Source organism: Platichthys flesus, chromosome 7, assembly GCF_949316205.1.
Source record: "Platichthys flesus chromosome 7, fPlaFle2.1, whole genome shotgun sequence".
NCBI classification, from domain to species: Eukaryota; Metazoa; Chordata; class Actinopteri; order Pleuronectiformes; family Pleuronectidae; genus Platichthys; species Platichthys flesus.
This window is the reverse complement of record NC_084951.1, coordinates 22556938-22581018: the sequence shown is the minus strand read 5'-3', so window position 1 is coordinate 22581018 and position 24081 is coordinate 22556938. Positions and strand designations below refer to the sequence as shown.

The window sequence follows — 24081 nt, the reverse complement described above, 5'->3', positions numbered from 1 at the left end:
CAAGCGTCAGTGTGAGTATAATGAATTTTATCTCTTTTTTGTGAGTTATAGGCAAACACTAAAACAAATTTAAAGCCCATGTAACTGAATAAAAGACACAAACACAAAGTGTTGTACACAGTGTCACTTGTCAATTTAAACTGACAAACGTACCAGGTGGCATTAATTCAGCAGGACTGATGGCCTTTCTTCAAATATGGCCTGAAAAAAAACATGACTAATTTGTCCTTTTTCATATCATATATTCACTGGGAATGTGTTCAATTTGACACCAGTGCCACAAAGTGCTGTTTAGTTGTGATATGAATAGTGAGGAAGAAGAGAAAACGACTCTATGCGAAGAGTAAAATATATATTTTATATTAAAAGGGAAACACATAAGGTTTGCTCTACATTGAAGAATCTAACATTTAATAAATTTAAACAAACCTACTTACTCGATTTAAATATGAATTTATTATAGTAAGTCTGGAAATGAACTCTTCATTTTCATATAATTGTTAGAACGTTTAGTGCAGAAACAACACAACAGTGGAACAAAGACCAGTCATTTCCTTTGTGTCCTGATAAACATAATTCATCTAGTGTGTATGGTGTAACTTTTACTAAAACTATTTTAAATAAAACATACAATATGGTGAAGACGTACATTTGAAGTCATAACCTCAGAGGAGATTTGTTTCACTTGATTCCAGTGCTTTAGGAAGCGGCACCTGTAACAAAGGATTTAAGTCAGTCTGTGTAATATATCATTAATACTTGAACATCTGACATATTTACACTGATGAATTATCCTCTCTGATCTCAGAGTACCGACTTTCAGATACTCACAGCTTTGAGAAAGGCCACGTTGCTCTTTTTGATCGCGCCCAGGAGCTGATCGCGTGGTGTGACATCAACCTTGGGTGGCAACCGTCTGCGAGGGACAGGCTTCAAGGTCTTAATCACATTAGTCAGGTTGGGTCTTTCATCTATCACCTCTTCGCTGTGTGCCTCCACCCTGCGAGTCTTCCTCAGCTGGAAACCGGGGTTCACTGGTCTCCTGTTATCCCTCGGGTCCTGGTCCAGGAAAGGGTCACGTTTCTTGGGCGTCCTCTTCAGCTGCACGTCCCTTAAAGGGTTGGCTGGTTCAGCGCTGGGTTGTTCGGGAATGCCTTTATGATTGAGCTGCTTCTGGGGTTCTGGCTGCTTCTGGGGCTCTGGCTGCTTCTGGGGCTCTGGCTGCTCTGGCTGCTCTGTCTGAGGGCGTGTTTTAGGCCAAGCGCTGATATCTGCCGAGGGCGGGACAAGCCCGTACTCCTGCAAGAGTTCTATGGGCGGTATGTACCCGAGCATCTCAAGTAAACCAGGAGGCAGGTTCAGACTGCTCTCATACATCTGCATCAGCTCCTTGTTCTCCCTCAGCTGCAGCTGCTTCTGCTCCTCCTTCCTCTGCTGCCTCTGACGGTCCAGGTTCCTGGTCAAGAGGTTGGTCACCACCATCCTGGGCCCCGCCTGCTCAAAGTGATAGCCCATCTTCAGGAGGGTGTGGTTGGCCTTGAGCAGACGTGAGATCTCCATCTCGGAGTGGTGACCCAGCATGTGCCTCTGGTTGTGAAACCGCAGCTCCGTGAGAGTCTCGTTGAATTGGAGGCAGCGGATGATGGCTACGATTCCCTTCCCCGTGACGAAGTTAGACTCGATGTTCAGGGTCGTGATGCTGCGATTCTCTCGTAACATGTTGGCCAGATTGAAAGCTATGTTTTCATCCACACCTGTGTTGGCTATGCTGAACGTTTTTACGTGTTTGTTCTTCTTCAAGCCGTTGACGTAGTCCAGGAGCATGTCTTTGGGAATGTTTTCTATATTGTTGAGGTTTACCTCGTTGATTGAGGGGTTGTTGTTGCGGATCTTGTCAAGGGTCGACTCCAAGTTCGTCTCATTTCCTGAAGGTCTTGATGTCATTTTAATGTTGTTCAGAGAAAGTTTCGGGATATTCAATTTGTTAATTTTTCTCTCTTCTTTCGGCGGGAGCTTATCACTGGTGTCATTTATCTGCGGAGCCTCTGGGGAATCTTTGGGAAGCAAAGTGTCTGTTGTTTTTATTTCCTCTTTCTCTTCGAGAGGTGATGTGCTGGGTCCTGGGGCTACGCTCTTCATCTTGTCTGCTCTATCTGGAGGAGGCTGATCACCATCTGAATTTTTTTCCTTCACGGTTTTCAAAATGTTATCTTGAGGATCCACACAGTTGTCTGTATTTTCATGTTCTTCATTATTCACCGGTGGCTGCAGCTCCCTCTCCTCCTTCACCTCCTCCTCTTCGTCCTTCTCGTCGGTCTCATCAACTACTTCAACAATTTCCTCGATTATCTCCTCGATAATTTCCTCTCCGTTTTCAGCATCCACAGCTTCTTCTTCAATGACTTCCTCTATCACTTCATACTCTTCATAGTTTCCTGTGTCTGTGTTTTCTTCTTTTTCTTTCCTTTCAGCTTCTTCCCTCAAAGTTTTCTGATGAAAGCAATAAATCAGAAAAACTAGATTGGAGCCATTTCAATAGATAGATGGAAAGAATGATAGACAGATAGACAGACAGATAGATAGATAGACAGATAGATAGATAGATAGATAGATAGATAGATAGATAGATAGATAGATAGATAGATAGATAGATAGATAGATAGATGATAGATAGATAGATAGATAGATAGATAGATAGATAGATAGATAGATAGATAGATAGATAGACAGATACATGGATAGATAGATAGATAGATAGATAGATAGATATATAGATAAATAGATAGACAGATACATGGATAGATACATAGATAGATAGATAGATAGTTAGACATTGGCCCCTTACCGCACTGGGCAGTAGAGTAGCTGGGACTCTTTCCTCATCAAGCATGCGTTTGGACTCTTTCTCCCAGTACATGTAATCAACCAGTGATCTGTGGTCGAACGTCCCAGTCGGAGTCTTTTCGGTCTGGTCCTTCTGCCTCTGTCCGACCGGCACTCTCTCGTCTGGGGCAATAATAACATCCATCTCACTCTGAAGCTCCTGAAGCTCCTCGGGCGAAAGCATGGCGAGGAGTTCATCCTCGTCGATGTCCTCCTCGTCGACTTCATCGGGCTCCCTGCCGTTGGACATGTTTGCGCTCTGTAGCTTGTTGTCTTATTTGTGTGCTTCTCCTGATATCAGAAGGAAGGATAGCTTCTGTGACTCGGGGCAGAGCAAAGTGGGAAGGCTCTGACGTTGACACCGGCTAGAAAGGGTTTGCTGCCCGCCCCATGCAGAGTCTAAAATTAAACCCTGTGAACTGCATGGAAGATATTTAAGTTGCAAGCAGGGGAAAGACATGCTAACATTCTTCTTTCAGTCCCCGCTCCCAGCTGGCCCGGCCGTCAGGATCTTTTGGGATGACAGTTGCTTCAGGCAGAGGAAAGTGCGGGATTGACAGCAGCAGGTGGAGCCTTTTCATGGGCCTGGCGGCATGGGGAGGGGGGGGGGGTGGTCGTCAGTGCACACAGAGCTTTCTAGAAGACAGGGGACTCTGCTGATGTGCTGCACGACAACAAACACATGAGCCAGAGGATAGTTTTTCTTCAAGGGAATGGATCCTCTCAGCTGGAGAGAATAAGATGCTGCTTCTGTCTGACTTCAGACGGCTCAAAACTAAATTTGATACAGTGTGAGAGCTTTTTTAACTGACACCCTGGAAGTTTTATTTATAGAAGAAATAAAATAAATTTGAATGAAAGGTTTTACTGTATCGATTTTCAGATTAATATCACTTTCATATCTGTCTTGAACGTGATTAGCTTACAGCACAAAGACCTGAAAAAGCCCAAACCAGATCCTGTCCAGTGATAACAAATCTTCCAACATTATATCTAAAATTCACTAACTACGCCAAGGAAGTAATGTTCTCATTTGCGTGTTTTTTAGTTTGGGGGATTATTAAAGCACAGGTCAGATTAGCACGGAACTTGTTGTAAGTATGTCGTACAGAGTCAAGAAAGAACCCATTCAGTTTGGGTGTGGATCAAGATCAGGGGGCGGATGCAGGATTTAGAATAATTCATCAATCTTAATGAAAAATAAAACCCAGGTATGTTCAGGGGACTGATGGAAAAGATCTGGAACTTGTGTAAATGTGTTTTCATAAGCGGACTGTTGCGCCTCGGAGGATGTCTCTTGCTGTTCTTGTTTACTTGTTAAATCTAATTTAGTGTCCAATTTTTTTTTCAGCTGGCGTTTAATTTCCTGATGGAGCAAATTGGGCAAGACTCCAATAACTGCAGAGCCGGCCCCGCAGTTCTCCTGATTTCTTAGTTAAACTAACCAACTAGCTGTCACCAGATAGACTTCTATTGATCTTCTCGTCCAACTCGATCGATCAGGCTTCATTTGCTCAGAAAGCTCCGAATCAATTTCCCGAACCTTCCAGCTATTGCTTAAAGGTTTACTCACCCACTTAATGACAGAACCTGAGCTGCTTGTTTACCCCCCCCCCCCCCATCAAGAGCCCCTGAAAGAAAGTGACAGCATCCGTCTCTGTGTCATACATGTATTTATTCACATCTGTGTTCCCAGTGGAAAATATTTAATGACAACATCTAACGACATATCACTACACACGGTGACTGTACAAATATGTGAGAAAAGGAGGATAAGGAGTCATGGACATGGTGTTCACGGCAGTGGTCTTCTGTTATCATAAAAAAAAGAAGTTCTTATCAAAAGATCTATGTTCTCACCATGCATCTTAAAACACTACGGCACCAACGTGAACAAATGGTTTCTATAAACAATATTGACATGATACGTTCTCATTCAATGTTAAAAGAAAGGAAGAAATGGGAAATTTATCCAATACACAGTTCAGCTCCAATGACGATCAAAAAACTGCTCAAGCTTTGTTTTCAATTTGGATCGGGATAAAAAAAAAAACACATGTTGCCTCTTATTTCACCATCTTTGATACACAATAGCGTTTGAATCCAGTGCGTCTGTGCAACACCTTAAAGTTTCTCGACACAATTCTGATCTACCTGTACAATTCATCCAATCCAAGGCACATGGGAAAGTCATTCAAGAGTCTCATCCCTGTGTTCAGAGTTTACTTTAAACATGAGGACAGGTGCACACGCGGGCTGCCACGGATGTAACACCCCCTGAGACGAGAGTTGTGGCAGCCAGAAACGTTTGTGTGTGCATCCCGTGTTCCAACTTGATCCCCTTCACGTGCTGCTGGCCCTGGGCGGATGCTCATGTAGCCTCCATCCAGGTAAAATCTGAACAGGAAGTGACACAAGAACATGTCAAATATATATGGTAGTTCAACAATTTGAGAAAATGGACGACATGGTTGAATCTTGTGATCAAACAGGGGAATGGAAATGCAGTAAAATCATAGTCAACACAACTTTGTGAGGGTGTACAAACAACTTAATGGATAAAATGGGAAATTGCCTCTTTTTATTATGTCAGTCTTGAATTGTTGAACCGTCACTTTGGTCTAGATTGAAATTTCTCAACCACTAATTGATAGATTTCCCCGGATGACACTTTGCTTGGGTTAAAAAAACCTGGGATGACTGAGAACAGGTCCCCAAAAGCGAAACCAAGTCATCTGGATCGCCCCCTGGTGGATGGCTGCAGTATAGGTCATAAACCCTGCCTCCTCAATGTTAGCATATGGGCCAGATTAAAAAAACCAAAGACCACAAGGAAAACATTTATCTCATAAAATGGTCTATTTCATTTTAGGCACTTATTTAACCTGATGCTTTAAAAAAAATGGGGTTATGACTGACAGCTGACACTGACTTGTGATTGGTCAAGAATGTGAATTTCCACAATCAAAGGCTCTGGCTCTGGCAGAAACACAATTTGTTTATGTGGGCTGAACACAGCCAATACTTTCTACTAAATTCTACACATTGGCCCTTTAAGCTTCACAGACACCTCATTAATCAAGTGATACACACTTCAGGAATGTCTTGGTTGGTTGCTGCATCAGGTACAAGATGAGTAAAAGATGAAGGACTGAAATATTTTGGACAAAATACAATCATGCTGTGTCGGAATAAAAATAAAACACTTCACACTGGGAAAAGGTGAATGATTTAGTTGAATAATCATTAAAGAAAAATCATAAATGAGGATGAAAAGTGGAGAAGACACAACACGACACGTAACAGCCCGCTGTGTCTCACCCTTAACTGCTAGACCGGTTGTCTGATGGTTCATCTGCGCTAGTGGCCTCAGCGCCAACCACTTCAACTGTCTCTGAATTGCTAGGCACTGTGTCAGACACTTTGTTTTCGGGAGAAAGTCTGGCACACACATGAGCATTAATCACACGTCAGGGCATGAAGGAGAGAAGAAAGAGAGGAGATCTTTAGGGTTTTATTATTTTATAGGGAAAAAAATGTTCTGTGCAAAAGACACACAAGGTGAACTTTCATCCAGAGGCGGAGCGGAACAAAAATCTGAAGCATTGAACTGCAGCAGGACTTCTGTACCTGCAACTGATCACCATCCTCTGACCTTTCAATTGAAATTAAACTGAAAGAACAACACCCCCCCCCCCCCCCCCCCAGTTATCTGTGACTTTGCTCACTTCCTCGTGCACCCATGAGGTTAGGTGAACTGCAGCGCTCACCTGCTGTGTGCCGGACTGCGGTTGTAGGGCGAGGCGTGGCCTCCGGGCTGAGGGTACTGAGGTGTGACGGGCGAGTCGTACTCCGTCAGGCCCACTGCCAGCTGATTGCGCCAGTTGCCCGCGCTCTCCGCTGAGGACACTGCAAACAAGACAAAAAAAGCAAACACACCCAGATAATGTTAGAGTGTCATTGTTGTTATTGGAAACACTGCGTCCCGCTTCATGTCACTACTGCAAAACAATTCACCCCTCACATGATACTGCAGCTTTAGGTTTTACATAAAGTGAGTCCTGACTCAATTTTAGGGATTTACTTTTTCTTTATATTTGTGTTACTCTATATTGGTGCAGGAAATACTTACTCCAGTAAAAAAACCTCTGATGGGTGATGGGGTCAACAAAATCTAACAAGATGTTTCTATGTATGTGTATTAAGACAGGTACTATAATACCTTTATATAGTGTATTGCAGATGCTTCAAAGGATTTGTTCAAAATGGATTGTTGGTATTTAAGATGGCGACTCTGTTTCTCTTTCAAGGGTCAGAGGAAGAACCTTGGTGCTCAAAACTTCACTGGCAAGTAAATCCTTTAATGGGAGCTTCAGGTGTGAAGATTTGCACTTTTTCAAATGCGTCGGTGAAATGTGTATTTTCTTATGTCTTGCCTTAGAGAGAATATCTTTTTAATCCTCATGGTCCAAAATACTGACACAATAGTGTTGTTAAATTCATTATTCTGTAATAATAATACAGCAGAGGCACAAATTTCCTCCCAGACTGATGCAGGACGTGAAACCCTTTCACTGTGACGTACATAAATTTAATTCTACTCTGTGTTTCAGCAGCTTTTAAGGCACGTTAAGACATGTAGCAGCAAGTTAGACTAATGTAACCCAAACAAACAAAATATGGAAATAAGAAGCCTGCCTTGACAGGATGCATGTACATCCCTGGCTGATTTATATCATGTAAAAGACGACTGACAGCAGCTTAATGAAAAAGACAAGGACATGTTCTCACCTGAGGAGAAGGACGTGGTTCTGCTGGAGTGGCTGAAGCCCGCTGGCATGGTCTGGTAGCCCAGGCTGAGCTGGGAGCCGCTGTCGAAATCGTACCCGGTGAGCGGCCCTCTCCCTCCCTCCCTGGGGACCCTGCTGCGATGGTACCAGCCTTTCAGATGCTCCGCCACCAGGGCCTTCTGCATGTTCTTGGCCAGGAGCTCATTCCTGGGGCCGTCCCTGTTCCGCGGCGGCCTCATTGTGGCATAGGGATTCTGGGATAGACCATCTGCCCGGTCACTGCTGTAATGCCTGAATCTGTCATGTCCGTGGTACCCATTCGTTTGGTAGGAAGGGTTGACGTTGTAGTGGCCCTCGACTTCGTCCTCATACACGTACGCACCGTTAGAGTACGGCTCAATGTCCGAGCAGGCGTAGTCAGTGACGTAGTAGGGACTCTGGGCATAGTGGGATGGGGTGTCACAGGAGTAACTGCAGCCGGCATGGTGCTGCACCAAGTTGGGCATGCTCCCGGTGTTTCCGTACACCTCCACCTTCCTGTGGAGACGATGCATGGTGGAGGTGCGGGAGTCCAGTGTACTGTAGTGGGAGTTGGCCGGCCCGCAGTAGTCCAGGCTGGACTGACTGGTGTAGGAGGAGAAGTCCTCCAACACCTCTGTGCTGTTGCTGCGGTGGGACAATATGAACACCGGCTTCTCGGAGTCGGTGTCTTTTCTTAGTCGGGGCTGCGACTCCAGACTCCCGCTGCGCTGCCTGAAGCCATGAGGAGACCCCTCCGACCTGGAGAAGGATCACAACTGTTTCTCAAACAAAGGAATGCAGTGCTATAGGATTATATTTCTGTGTGTATCAGTACAAAACAGAGCAGGGGTTCGTAAGGGAGCTAGGGTAGAAGGTTGGGGAGGTTGAAGCAGGGATTTGGTTGCAGTGAGGAGGAGGAGGAGGAGGAGGAGGAAAGAAATTGGGTTTGGCAGTGCTGGGGAGAGGAAATCACACCTGAGCTGGCTGCTGCTGTAGGCATTGCGGGTCATAACCGGGGTAGGAGGCATGCTGCGTGGATCTCTGGAAGGTCTGGGAAGGGTTTTACAGGGACTACTGTGAGTGGAGGAGACCTCTCTTGGATTCTGGTAGTAGTGGGAACCCGACTGGCCTTCAAAAGCTAATCTAAAAGGGCGTGGTTTCAGGAGAGGATAAAAAATGATAAGGGGTGAGATCCGAGGGAAGCAACGAGGATGCAAACATGAGGGCAGCAAATAAAATCAAATGCTGCAGAGATAAGTTACACCTCACGGCTACAACAACAACAACAACAACACCAAACATCTGTTTCTGCACCTGCTGTGGTTCTTGCTGTTCTTGTGATTTTCCCTCGGACATCCCTGTCGATCCAGATCATAGTCCGCCCCCAGCGAGCGCATGGGACTGAGCTGAGGGGAGCCTTGGACCGACCGTGACCGCGGCCTCTGATTGACGCCGTCTGAATCATCTTCACACAAAAGCACCACAGGGTAAAGGAAACAGCACTTGCTTTTTTAACATCAGTTATTTTACTTATTATTACAGCTGGTGAAATGATTTTAAAGCCAACGTGTGATGCCTGACTCACCATCATCCAGTGGGAGACTCGACAGGGAGCTGCAGTCTGAACGGATGAGTTCATCTGGTGAAAGAGGAAAATATCTCAGTGATGATTGTGTATACAGCCTCGTGATTAATGCAGTCGCGCACGTCAGCTCTGCACCATATACCTGCGATGATGACGGAGGCCCGCTGCGTGGGCTTCTTCCCCTTCTTGATCCTGTACTGGTTCATCTCGTCCTCTATCAGCTGGAGCCGGTGCATGGCGTCCAGACAGTTTCTTCTCCTCTTCTTTTTCACTGTTTTGCACAAGTCTGACTCATTTGCAAGTTTTTTGGCTGCCTCCACAATCTTTTGCTGTAGCGCGAATCTGCTCTCCAGGTTCCTAAGGAAAGGATCCTAAACAGGGCATGAGCAGCAGGGACACCAGTGAGCGGTTAACAGATATTCCATTTTACATCAAATTTAATCAGGAAAAGACATCTGTATTCCTTACTACTCAGGTGGACCTTATTTTTAGTTATTGTTATATAAGCTTCAGATGATAAAACTGTCAGACCTTGTTAATTGGTAGCTGAGCACACTTAGTGTAAAGGATCAGGCTGGGTGTTATATATTTTTCTCCTGAAAGGACAAATTCCCCTAAACTACTGGTTTTCAGTCCAAAGCTCATTTGTTGCTATGCTCAGGAATGAAAGTTAAATTTTAAGCCCTTTTTAGCAAACATTTCCTCAACAGGAATAACAAGCATATGTGAGTGGGATTATTTTCATCTGCAGATTTAGTGTGTTACCAAAAAAATAGGATAAACTCATTGGAAGGTTGTTACTCACCGGAGAAAACACCTATGAACTAGAACCTGACCGATTTATAGGTTGGCCAATAAAAAATGTGAGACATATCAGTATTATCACAAATGTTTACAGATAAGCAATGAACATTTTTTTTTACAGAATAAACTATAAAGAAAGGATGTGCAATAATATTTATTATTATTTAAGGTTATATTCTCTTAATTCAAGTTGCATATATTTGGTTGTAATTGTGTTTTCTTTATGGTCACACTATTAAATATCTAACCTCAACTACATCACTTTGTCATAGAGATATCGGTTGGGATTTACTATGAACTACTTTATGTTTATTACCTTTCTGTTCTTTTTTAATACCTTTAGATTTACTCTTTAGAAAAACACAGAACTAGAAGAAGATCCGGCATAAATTTGCTTCTCTATGTGATTTAAGTGCAGCGTTAGACACGAACCTCGTTGTAGGGGAACAGGTCATCCAGCTTGAAAGCGGTGCCAACTCGCCGTCTGACCTGCGGCGGCCTCTCACCTGAGGAGAGGGGATAGTCCAGCGGCAGCTTGCCAGTGAGCTCCTGCAGGAAAAAAACACCTTAAACAACAAGTCACCTCGACACTTTAATGAACTGAGACTAACAGCAGGATCCATTAATCTCCCGGTCACACAGCAACACAGTTGAATAAAGGGAGCTCGGCAGATTGAATGCAGCTGCCTTGACAGATATAGACACAGTGCAGGAGAAGTGTTAAACGTGATAATTTCTCACCGCCTCTCGCAGACAAATCTTTTTCAGTTCCTTTGTTTTCTTGGCCAAGATGTCTTGGATGTCCTGCTCTTTTTTTCTCAGCTCAGACAGCTTCTCTTTCTTCTGCTCCTCACTCATCTCAGAGTCTCCGGATCCTGTGAAAAGAATCATCGGACTATTTATATCCTCATTTCCAAAGACACAGTCTATGTAATACAGTGATATGACTGAGGAGCTCACTCTTTAACACCTTATTTTTGATTTATACTCCACAAGCAGCACATTTTGTATATTTTACAGCTTAATCATTGACAGTTTGTTATAGACACATGAGCTTAATATGCACTTTCTGCCTGAACTGTTATAATTATAACCCACCTGTAGAGACCAGGCTCCCATTGCTGGATGTTATTAAGTTATTCTTCAGGCTTGCGTCTGCCAGTCTGTTTATCTTTGGTCCTCCGTGGTCCGTGAGATCCATGGCAATTTCGTCCAAGCTCCTTGCTGCTACTAATTTTCCCTGAAAGAATAAAGTGCACCACTTCAAACAAAGATTCTGTGATGGATAAGTCCGAATGAAATGCACCAGGCACTGGCTGATGGCGGACACTTACTTTACTTTGCTTTCTATCCAGGTAGAACTGGTGCTGGCTAATAGCCATGACCCAGATGGTTTTGATCAGAGAGTGGCTGGCATACCACGTGTGGATGATAAGGCCTGTCTGCCCGAAAGTGCGCTTGGTTACAGCTCTCCTGTTGCAAAGAACGCGGCACAAAGGAAATCTGAGCTGGAGGTTTGATCATAAATAATATAAAAGCTAAAGTGAGATGAAAAGATGGATCAGTAAAAGTAAGAGTGGCAGAATGAGCAACTTGTACAAATACACTGAGGAGAATCTCCTGCAACTTACCTGTGAGGATCGTTAACTTCCACGGCAAACTTTTTCTCTCGGAAGTACAGGTTTTCCAGCTGCTTCCACTGGTAGAGCTGAAGATAGAAAGAGCTAAATTAATTTCCGATTAGGTCAATAGATTTAGGGCTTTTCACAACATGATATACACAGAGATAAGAGGTGATGCAATACCAGGACTAATGAAATCTGTCCACCAGTTCCCTCAGTCCCGGTGAAATGTTCATCGATCATCCCGTCAAATAAACCATTATAAAATATAAAGAGTGTAGCAGGTGTTTTGACTGGGCCTGTCTCCACCACGGTCATTAAAGTAAACCAGACTGTGCCATGCACTGTCATTACAGTCTGCCTTGCCAAGTCTGCAATAATGCAGGTGTTTAGGAGCGGAGGACGCCACAAGGGGACATTACACAAAGACTCATCACAGCACACAACCGTTTTCCTGGCTCATCACGTCCATCCCTCACAGCAGCCACAAACGAACAAGCTGTTTGTGTGAGTGACTCACTCTGTGTGTCTGGACAAGATCCGAAAATGAGACACAGAGTTGGACGGTTGAAAGGAGCGTGTGGATGCTGAGGAATTCACATCCAGCAGCGAGTGTGAGGAAACGTAAGTTCAATGAGTTTTAAATTAAAACTTAAAACAACACACACACCCAAAAAAGTCGATCAGAACGAGTGTAGTATCCAGTCTTACCAGTAAGATGATCACAAGTCCCACAAATGTAAGTATTTAAATCCTCGGTGGCTCCGTTGTCAACACAAACACGTACATTGTTCTGTCCACTGTCAGCTCCTGACTTGTCTCCTCAGGTATTCTCAGTTAGAACACCGAGGATAACGCCCAGATCCAGCCCCTCTCCCTTTGACATCATCAGCTCCCTCCCTCCTCCACACACACACACACACACACACACACACACACACACACACACAAACACACACTCTGCCTGAACACAGCTGCCTGCTTGCACAATCCTCGACGTGCCGCAGACAAAAATGGATTACACCACCTCGACCGATTGCCAGGATTGAACACGAAGACGATGACAGTAAGCTAAGGTGTATATGGGCGAAACTTTCACCTCTTTTTTTTAATCACGCACATATTGAAGGAACAGACCGGACGGCGTAGCTAACACATCACTCACATGGGTGTTTCTCCAATTAAATGCACAGGGCTGAAACAACAGCAGTGGGACGAGAAATACAGGTTCACACTTCATAATAAAAAGTCAACAGGTTGAACTGACGGCACGAACATATCTCACATCTTCCCTCTTAATGTCCATTGCTGCAGCTCCTCCTTTCAGCCTCTGTCTGAAACCCCTTAGAGTGAGCTCCTGTCTCTTTAAGGGCCCCCTCCTCATAGAGCCCAGTCTGCTCTCATTGAACAGCTGACCCACTCTGTTGTGATTGGTCAACCGATTCCAGCGTGTGTAGGAAAACTTGACCTCTGCTCTTGCTTTACTTATTTTACCATTAAATCCATTCAATCACCTTTTTGGACTCGATTGAAGGATCATATATTTTGTAAATCTAATCTTAGGCTGAAATTTGACTGTAAAAATGTTGTTGTGAATTTTAAAGATGAGAATTATAACAATAACTTCTTTAAAAAAACATCGAAAGGGCCCAGATTTACAATATTTTGAACGAACCATAAGAAACTCTAACCCCACTCTTTCCTTTGTCTTCTTAAGATTTATGTTGTACACATTTTTGGACATAATTCATGTAATTACTGTTACATTTTTTCTCTATAATATGTATTCATCTGTCTGGGTTAGGGTAGATGGTGAATACATATTTAAAAAGTATTTGCTGGGTGACTGAAGAGAGATTTCAGGGGCTTTGGGAGCTTGTGTGTTTTCTGTGCTTGTGAGGATATGAGGAGCTCTCTCTTTAACGTTACAGACCATTTACATACACACACAAAAAACTATAAAACACACTTGAGGAAAGAAAAAAAACATAAAAGGCCTCATATGTCTCCTTTCATAAGAACTGATGATTCATGTGCAACAGACTGCCGGTGCTATCATGTCCACAGTGGAGTAGCAGCAGCCATCTTAGAGACCCGGAGCTGGAGGAAGCGTTTACCTTTCGAGGTTTTAATCTGTCCTGCAGGTCGTACTGGCCGATGCCTTTATAGCTGATTCCAAGCCACCAGGGCATCCCTTGTTTATCCTGTGAAGGGAGGGCACACCTTAAGCAGTTAAACAGCTGACTCAGTTTCAGGTGTAATTCCCACTAATCCCACCCGGAGACCTACCTTAACTTCATAATAGTGCACGCCGTACGTGGGCAGTGATTCCACTAATGTCAGATACCTAGAACAAAAGCATTTTCTGCATGAGTAACACCTTGGAAATTTGAGGAAAGCAATGGGAAAGTGATCAGTGAGATTCATGGGGGTGCAGCTGAGGAGGAGCTATTGATTTCTATCAGATGGTAAGAAAGCGGATGCCGGAGTGTGGGAAGCACTAATGGAGGTGAGAGGAAGATTAATGAGCTTCTCCTCTTCTTTTTTTAATACTCACTGCACAATGGCCTGTCCTCTGGAGACCCCTTTCCGCTGTTTATAATATTCAATCACTCGATCCTCACTGCAACGGCACATAAAGAAGACGGCTGCTTACACTTTGAACAGCTGTACATCTTCAGATCAACTCATTCTGTGCCATGATCACCGTGTTTTTCAGTATTGAGTATTTTCCTGTAAGCGTACCAGTATGCAAGAGATGGATGTTCCTTAAGTACTTTGGTGGGAAGGGTTGGGAGTTTCTTCAAGTCCGCTCGAGTGTTTTCGTCACTGAAACAGAAAGATAAAGAATATGACAAACAAACAATTAATAAATGCACTTCTCAACTGCTATACCTAACTTTACTTGAGTATTTCAATATTTTCCTGTTTTACACATGAAGCCAAAATTTTCGAAAGTAAATCTTGGACTTGGTACTTTGGAGAATTTATCTAACGTGAAATAAACTGATCAGTTTCATCAGTTTATAAAACATGATAGAACTCTAATATCAATCCTATAATAACATGTAATAAAATGAAACAGCCAAGGGGCCATGGAGTACTTTTACATTTCAACACTTCAAGTACATTTTGCCCATAATACCTATGGTAGTACTTTTATTCAGGTTTGAGTAAGATTATTATTACACTGCAGTATTACTCCTTTTATTCAGGTATCTTTCAAGTATCTTACACATGATGAATGTTTCTACCCTCATGGTTTTGTGTGTTTTATATCTTCCAACATCTCTATGCTGTTTCAAAGCCTTCATCCACAATGCAAATGGAAATATTTAAAAATGTATTTTGCTTTGTGTTAACGTAATTAATACTTAAAACGTGTAGCTATTAATTGTTTATAAACTCCCTCATGTAGCTTTGAAACATACAAAGGAAATTCCCTCATTGTCTTCAGGATCTACTGTGACAATACAGACTTTACTCAGAGGGACAAAGACGCTTATATTCATAAACCATCTTCTTTCAGCAGCTGGTCACAGTCAGGTGGCGTCCTGCACAAAGACCTGCAGTATTTAGTCAGAACACTACAAGTATATATAAAATCAAAAGGAGTCTGAGCTGCTCTGAGAAGGTGTCTCTGCTCCGGCTTCTGTCGGCACTGTGAGATTCATTAGTTGCCTGGTGCAAGCTTCTCTGCACTCCGTGGTAAAGCCCCACATAACACTGCTATTGATTTTTGTTGTCTGCACCGAAACAAGTGATCTATCGAGCGCCGTTGCTTAGAGCGCACTATTAACTTGTCCTGCTGCCGTTAAATACTTCTTACCAAGCTGATAATGTGCCCTTACCTTGTGTAGTCTCCCTTCGCCTCCTAGTGATAGAAAATACCTGATTAGATCACATGCTTTCAGACACATCCCATTAATGTAGGCGCGGTTTATGCATCTATTAAAAGCACTGACCTGCAAAGCATTCGCGGCTAATTTGAAGACGTTTTCACTTTCCACTTCGATGATCCCCTGAGAAACACAAGAGATCAACAGGATAATGAATAAATAAATAGGATGCAGAACATGTGGTGCATGAGGACGAAGCTTCCTACATCCGAACAAAGAGGCGTCTCTGCGTTGCCCTACATAACCTCTTCAAATAAACCCTTGTGTTTTTCTATTTTCTCAGACTGTCTGTTTTACATTCCAGCCAGCAGAGTGAGAAATCTGTGCCCTGCAGCCACTGTGCGCTGAGCTGAGGTGCTGCAAGGGTCCAGGGACAGTGAATCATCAGGGAGCTGGTGCTGGGAAAACTCACACATACACACACAGACACACACAGACAAACTATTGCACGATCATCGCTTCAAACCACAAAACCAACGAGAGAGAAGCACTTACATTGTAGACAGCAGATTTTGCGTTCAGGAAGAACAACTCCACCGTGATGATGTCCTTAAGCAGCGTTATGTTTTCTACATAGAACCTGTGATGGATGAAAGCACACGCATGCACAACAAATTGTGTTAAACTGAGAAAACTTGTCAATTTTGCTGTTGCTGCTCAATAAATCCTACATTTGCATTCATCACTGCTGAGTGTGTGTTCGCACTGTGAGGTGTAGGTGAGGGGGGGGGGGGGGGGGTTGAGCACCAAAAGAAAGTTGGAGACATTAATTCATATTTAAGACAATCTGAGTAAAACTTCTGTGGACTTTGTATACAGCTAAAAATTCTGTGTCCACAAAGAACAGCGTCCCCTGCTGGAGAGCTTGTGCTCTGCACAATGAGACGGGTTCCTACCTGACCAGGAAGCTGAGGGTGATGGGCCCGGGCTTCTTGGAGAAGTCATGTTCATGAACCCTGCGGTCCATCTGCAGCCACTTCCGCTGACCACTGCAACAGCAAACACACGCAGGCATCACAAAGGGGACATCGGCAAATAATGAGGTTACTTGGAGAGATAATGGAACGATTTACATACTTGTCATCGGAATATGCGAGTCCAAAGAATTCCTTCTCTTTGAGGTTGAAGTGGGAGGTCACCAAGTCGAGGAGCTCGTAGGACAGCAGCTTAGGCTGGAGGGGAAGGAGGGGGTGGGGGTGGGGGGGGATTTAGAGTTAAGCTGACTTTAATCTCAAATATTAGTTGAAATGACTCAGACAATTTCCTTGATTAATGTCTAGCGGATGCTTGAGAAAATGTTTTTTTCTTCCGTTGTTTCCGCTGTTGGACAGAGAGGTGCCCTGGAGGGCAGGGTGGGAGAGAGGAAGCTCAGTGTTTAAACAAGGCTGCTCATGTATGAGGGAATGTAATAGAAGGAAAAATACCTTCAACCCTCCTTAATCATTTGTAATACATTCTCTCTGAAATACCAGTCATTACATACAGAGAAATCAATGTTTCTTTTAAACATGCAATATACATTTTTGGGGGCCACTTGGAATCCAGCTATGAACATAACACTGACATATTAAATCCTTTAAAGTTAATGTAATATAGTCCTTAGCAAACAGTTACATATAAGTTATGGAACAACATTAAATTCACTCTTATTTAACTCTGGTTTGGTCTCCACCAACTCCCCGGGCAAATATCTGGCTCAGCTAAATGCTCCGTAATCTCCACAAGCTATAGTTTCTAACTTTGTCTATCTGCGTTTTTATTATTGGTTTACATAAAAATCGACTGTCATTAGGCTTTCAAAGACAAACTTTACACAATACTTTCACCTAAAAAGATTCTATTTACTTTCTCAATTAATAATCAACGTATTCGTTTGAATTTGTGTTTTGTTTTACTTAAAATTGTTGTTTTTATGAGTTTATGGTTAAATTATAAAATATCAAGCCTCAATTACATTTCTCTGTCATACAGGTCGATTTATCATTGATACATGTTTTACTTCCTAATACTGCCATTGGCCTTGCAAATCCATATCAGTTGGTCTCTCCTTTTACATAGTGGGCAGCTGTTGCCAGAGGGTCGGCGGTTTGATCCCCGTCAAACCCCGTTCTGCACGCCGGACCACAAATTGCCCCTGACAGCTGTGATGTACTAGAGAGAAAGTGCTGCACATAGATGCACTATATGAATGTGTGTGTGAATGGACGAATGGCATCGCTGAACTGTAAAGTGCTTTGAGTGATCATCAAGACTTAGAAAAGCTCAATATAAATACAAACCATTAACATCACACATGTTGGAGTGAGACTATTCATCAGAGCCTCTTTGAATCAGGATCGTACCTGAACCAGCAGCTCAAGCTTCCTGTCGTCCAGCAGCTGCACTTGACAAAGTCTGCCCTCGGTCATCTGCAGGAGGAGAGAGAGAGACGAGGAAGTTCAGGGCTCGTGACACTGATCACAAACTGTTCCTCTTTACAAGGGAACGTGAGGATCTCCTGTGTCAGTCATGTTTTTTACTGCTTCGGCCATGTTGGGGTTTTAACCACAGAATAAAGAGCAGAAGAAGGAGAGTCGACGCAAAAACTGCCATATTTACTATCAGCAAACTGAGCCCAGGCCTGGGAGGCGAGTACAGTGACCCTTTTCAAGAAGAAGTAGAAAAAAAAAACACACACTGACGTTGTTAATGACAATAAAACCTTTGTCTTGGGATTTGTTGCCACGGCTACTGACCAAAGGAAGGATTTCTTCAACTTTGAAAGTTTCACACTAAAGTTTTACTCTTTCAGTCTTTGAGCATCAAAGTAAACAAATTGCCAGTTGGTGGAATGAATCAAAATACTTTTTGGAGGTACCTGTATATTGTATTTCCATTTTATGTAACTTTATACTCCACTTTTAACACAAGATATAGTATAGTATATCAAATATGATGTACTTTAAGTATATCAAATATGATGTACTATAAAAGTAAAAACTGTATAATATATAATAACAGAACTTACACCGGGGTACTTTTTGCATAAGCACTTTGATCAAATGACATTTTACTCATACTATGCTGTACTGTTGAAAGACAGTTTTACGTGTATTCAAAAGAATGTCCACTCTTGTATTTTTTCTAGCTGAGTTCTTTTATACCACCACTGCAAAATCGTCATTCTTTCCAGTGTTTCATCCAGAACAATAAAACTGTCACAGCACGAATCAACTTCAATCCAATGCGATTGTTTATAGCAGGAGAGCAAAACCTCATCTCAGATTAAACTCTGCATCCGGGGAAATCACATTTGTTTGCTTGTGCACGATCGTTTCAACCACAATGCCCTTCGAAGAGAGAAAGAGTCAGGCTGACCTGCCCGGAGACACCGAGACCACCATCTACTAGATAAATCAAAAAGCCGGTAGAAATGACAGATTGAGGTCAACCACTTCTACAACAAAAACCTGCACACAGACTTTTTTTAAAAGCACAGAGGATAGATCCAACAGCCTCCTCATCTGACAGAATGGGGCTGATCACAGCTTGTAACGCTCGTAGTAAAGCTGCTGTACCTGGTACATCTCTCCAGGGAGAGTGCAGGTGTGGACGCATCCCTGCCCAGACGTCATCCTTTGACACCAGTCTCCTCTTCGATCCGAAACACAAGGTTTGCTCGCTCTGACTGAGCAGCAAAGAGACATTCGGGATTAACCGGCGACTTCTGTCCGAGTTATCGAGCCGAGCGGCCGGGCCTTCCCAGGGACGGCTTACAGAGTGTGTGGTCAGTTTGTGTGAAATCAGCAGTTGAATTAATGGGGGCTGGCTGGGTCAGTCTCCTGACCACAGTTTAGGGTTTACAGCTTATTAATATGAACAACACGGGTCAAACCAGAAGTATGAATGATTAATATAAGGCAGTTAAGTCTGTTGATACAGTTTATTCTGCCTGCAGCTCATTTTATTCCGTAGCTGAACGAGTTGGAATGTGAATATCAGGTGTCTTGCATCCTTTTCCTGTAAATTTGAACTGAGTCCCACTAAAGTGTCAAAGATGGTTTAATTTACCCATCACATTTGCAGTTCTCATTCACCCTTCTCTCACATTTCACAAATAAACAACTAGATTGACTCTCAGTAGAGCGCAAGCTTCCGCCCAAGCCCAACAGTCCCTGTAAATTCAATCAAGCTGCACACGCTCATACATATCAATTCCCTAAATGTGTCTGGTTTGTTTCTCATTAAGATCCATGAATTATTCTCCAGGGGAAATGACCAAAAATGTACAAAACTCCAATTCTCGTTATTTAACAGAAGGTGAAACTAAAATCCCTGCATATATATCCCCCTGATCCAGATCCACACCTAATAGACACAGACTAACCCAGGTTACTCCTTTAAATGACACCATCTGTATTGTTTGTAATGAGCACTTTGTTACAGCCCCTGAATAATGTTTCTCTGTTATCACCAGAGACATAAATTTCCCTCCATGATCTAAATTAAAAGTGCACAATCAATTAATCCAATTAATGTTGAGAGTGACCACTCTTAACAAGTGGATTATCACATTGATTTTGAGCTTGAAATAAATTTAACTGCACACAATGTGTGTCTGTTGCTCCAACCTGACATGTGCAGTAAGGGGCCGGCCACTAGATGGCGCAGGGATTGTTGAAGTAGTTCATAAGGAGAAAATGGACACTTGAACAAACATGCACCACTGAGGAATTTTCAGAAGCAACTATTAGCTCAGCAGACGAGAGTCTAATTCAGCTGGGACGACCCGGGCTCATGAAAGAAATGTTTGGAAGAAGGAGCCGTGGTTTTAAGGGGAATCTACCATTAATTACCTGGGAGCTATACGCTTCTACAATAACTGCTATTTATATCTGACTGAGACGCATGGCCACCCTGACTTACCCTGCAGTTTCTCAGCAGTGACACACTCATCAAATGTACAGGCATAAAAAAAAAAGAAGAGCTTAGACCTGAACAGACTGGGATATAAAAACTGGTGTATACTCAACTACGGTGCTCAGTATACGCCTTAGGAAACCACATTTAAATTCACTAGATCTGTTTTTTGCACATAAATATCAGTTCCCTAAAAAACATGCCTGGGTTTTTTTAAATCAGGATTCATGTATTCATCTCTGAGAAATAAATTTCCACTGGACAGAACCAGCTTTGGGTTGTTTTTGAATCTTGATGTTAAAAATCTTTCCATGCAAGGTCACAGTCTCACATACGTTAACGCAGCAGTGGCGAACCTACATCTCTAATTCACTTTGAATTTGAAAGAGGGCGAATTAAACGTTGTGCAATGTAAGGAACGTGAAAAACTATTCCAGGATCCACCCCCCCGATCCGAATCGACACCCAAATGTAAAGGCTTCTTCCCTGACCCACATCACATCTTGTCTCCAAGTTCTGTGCTAATCTGTCCAGTTGTTTATGAATAATCCTACAAACTAACCGACAGACAAACTCGGTTGGTGAAGTCAATCATTACAAAAGCACGCTGCTCACAATTTAAACCTTCATTGGGCATCTGATGATGCATGTGTCCGAGCTAGTGGAGCAAACTGCGCTGCCTAGTCGACCAAACCCAATCTACTCATCCTCAGTGAAGGGCCGGCTCTGTACCCTCTGGGGTCAAGACGAGCATCGAACCTTCTTCATGTGAGAAAGACGGGAGAAGAAAGAGCTGTGGGTCTTTGTGTTGGTTTCTCCAGAGACTGGACAGGCGCTGGATGAGAACTACGCCACAGGGTGCAGGTTTGAAACCAGTCTGGAGCCTGAGGTCGGCTCATAGACGGCTTGTTAAATGAGAATTACCCCAGTAGAGTGTTAGGGAGGGTGCGGCTGTGACCGCCAAAGAGAAACAAAGATTATTCCTCCTGATGATGAGCAGACATTGATGAAAAATGATTCCACATCCAGCTTTTAAGAATGTACAAAGAGCATTTCTCTGTCTCCTAAACTGTCAGTGTCAGTGTTTAATACGTCACACTGGTTAAATGTCATGTCCAGACTGCAGCCCGTCTTATCTCAGTTTCCCGTTTTCATGCATTATTGATGAAGGCTGGTATCACGCACCCGTCAGTGTCTGCTCTGTGTGCTCACATGCTGCTTTGAAGACACCACTATCGCAAAAACAAGGAAATTATCATGAATTAAAGATCTTCCCAAGTAAAACGTTACTTTAAACATATTTTAATTCAAATTTTTGAGAGAAGATGTGCAGATTGTCAGTATCTAGTGGATTCAATCACACTTGCTTGAAGAGGACGCTCCGATCTTTGCTTAATTGCAGTAAAAGCTGGAGATCTAATGGGCTGTGGTCTACTGGAGGAGCAGCCTCTGTGCCAGAGATCCCAGCAGCATCAATAAGCTCCTTCACAGGGTCCAGGACCATCATCATAGATCTGGAGAGTCTGTGAGGAGACGGAGGTCACTGAACAAACTGCTCTCCATCATGGAGAATCCATCCCATCCACCCATCGACACGCTTCAGAGACACAGTACATTCATGTTGTACCCCAACCTTTCTTAAACTGCACCATATTCCTGATTATAATGTTTCTGAAATAAATATATTGTTTTTTTAATTGTTAAAGGTTGTTCTCAATGCTTATGTTGTATATTTCTCCCTCTGCAAGTCTGTAAATCTGCAGCAGCTGTTATCACTTGTATTCTATTGTTTCCCTTTGTCTGCAGCATGACAATTTCCCTCATGGTATAAATAAAGAATCTATCAATGCAAAGACAAAGACTTGGAGCCCAGAGAAATCTAAATAAAATCTTCCTGTGAGTTCAAGTGGCTGCAAACATACGACCTGACAGGAAGTAACATCCAGTAGATTGTTGCTCTAAAGGGAAACTGAAGGAAAAGTTCTCTGTTTTCAGAACATGAAATCTTCCTCTGTGACGCTGCTCAGTCATCAGATCCTGTTTTACAGCTGAACCCGATCTGTATGTGACCTCTGTCACCTCAATCTCACTGGTAACTACAGAGAGGGGAAGGATGAAAGGCAAACTCCAATGATTTTACATGTGGAAATCAATCAATTATCAATCAATCAAATTTGACTTATAGAGCCCAGGGAAAGAGTTGTGTAAAGTCTTCTGATGCAGATGACGCAGCATGAAGTCTGATGACCTGTCTACGGTGATGTCACTTAAGGCCGCATCATGTCAGGCCGTAGGTTTGAAAATAGAAAAAAGATCAGAGGCTGCAGAGTTTAGAGAGAAGAGGGACACCAGACCTCTGCAGCTCCCTCCTCATCTCTGCTTCAGGCTAACAAACAACTTGAGAAGACTTGACCGTTTGACTCAAAGAGGTCATTTCCCCCTGTGAAATAATCGGTCGATCGATCAACTGATAAATCCTCGTGTTGGTCTTATTCAACCAGTCTTGTCCAAAGATCCTATAGGCCCACACTACAGCCTGAGGGGAGAGCGGTCCAGGCAGCAAGACACCAGGTGGTTGGAGGCGGTGGTCTGAGGGATGCAGCACAGGATTATCTCCTCATCTGATATCACATCATGACTCATGTTGTCAGCGGTCAGGAGGTATCTATCAAACCAGTCTGGCTGTTTGTGATACGCACACAAAGGAGCTCGGGGTATTACGGGCAATTTAGCACCAGGGAGAAATATTAATTTTGTTTTCCTCACGCTGTAGATTGCTCAATATAAGAAGGGCAGGCTGCATCACGGGGGATGGGGGGGGGGGGGGGGGGGGTTGATTCATAGGCATGATGTCATCGTGCAAGAAGAAACGTCTGTACCAAGACAATGAGACATATTTTCTTGGCCGTCCTACAAGTGGCAACATAAACCACCATATTTCATGAGCGGCCACAGTGACAGCAGTGGTCAAATCGGCTCCTGCTGGTCTCTAATATGGTAATGCTATGGCAGTAGAATGGCCATGCATATTCAAGTGAGGAGCCTTAGCTCTGGTAACCGCCTCATGTTTCCTCCAGAGCCGCACGGACACTGACGCTCAGAGGTTCTGCTGCTGGCGTAAGAACCGACCTTGAGGGAGTGTAATGAAAAAAGAAGATAAGATATAAAAATCGAATAAAGGTCCAGTGGGTAGATTCTCATCGCTGCTGAAGAGTATTTACTTTCTGAGAGAAATTCAAAATGTTCAAATGACCCAAATGCTAACATTAACTTTCTATATTAAAGAATAATCTCCATACTCTATGATATAAGTATTCTTTTGTGATCGCGAAGTGTTGTCAATCCCGACATCCCTGAATAAAATCAATCATATCTACACTTTGAGTACATTTTAATAAGTTTCAATGGGTCATATTTCTTACTTTTACTCTTCTAATATCGAAGATTAAATGTTTAAAAACCACAGAGAGAAAACTCAATGGTCTTGGCACCTGACAATGCAAAAGTACCAAAAACCATATTGAGGATTTTGCAGTTGCTAAAGTTTTACCAGTGCAACAAGTGTAAAGATTATCCTG

At 43.1% G+C, this 24081-nt stretch overlaps 2 protein-coding genes across 3 annotated transcripts; both read right to left on the bottom strand.

The window, feature by feature from the left end:
• Positions 1–309: 309 nt before the first annotated feature.
• lmod3 (leiomodin 3 (fetal)) lies at positions 310–3207 on the bottom strand. Its single transcript, XM_062391649.1, has 3 exons — positions 2846–3207; positions 832–2490; positions 310–713 (listed from the first exon to the last, which is right to left on the bottom strand). The coding sequence occupies exons 1-3, from the start codon at positions 3131–3133 to the stop codon at positions 666–668; spliced, it is 1995 nt and encodes a 664-aa protein (XP_062247633.1). The 5' UTR covers positions 3134–3207; the 3' UTR covers positions 310–665.
• Positions 3208–4539: 1332 nt separating this feature from the next.
• frmd4bb (FERM domain containing 4Bb) lies at positions 4540–18030 on the bottom strand. Of its 2 annotated transcripts, XM_062392763.1 has the most exons (23): positions 17947–18012; positions 16682–16776; positions 16501–16593; positions 16100–16184; positions 15671–15727; positions 15557–15579; positions 14451–14534; positions 14263–14328; positions 13995–14052; positions 13823–13909; positions 11715–11791; positions 11418–11556; positions 11182–11323; positions 10825–10958; positions 10516–10632; positions 9422–9650; positions 9280–9333; positions 9009–9159; positions 8670–8837; positions 7675–8453; positions 6654–6792; positions 6205–6324; positions 5143–5280 (listed from the first exon to the last, which is right to left on the bottom strand). In XM_062392763.1, exons 1-22 carry the CDS (start codon positions 18010–18012, stop codon positions 6207–6209), a joined length of 2961 nt encoding a protein of 986 aa, XP_062248747.1. In that variant the 3' UTR covers positions 5143–5280; positions 6205–6206. The 2 variants fall into 2 exon arrangements, with proteins under 2 accessions (XP_062248748.1, XP_062248747.1); XM_062392764.1 differs by lacking the exon at positions 6205–6324 and having other exon boundaries at positions 4540–5280; positions 17947–18030.
• Between the last annotated feature and the right edge of the window lie 6051 nt (positions 18031–24081).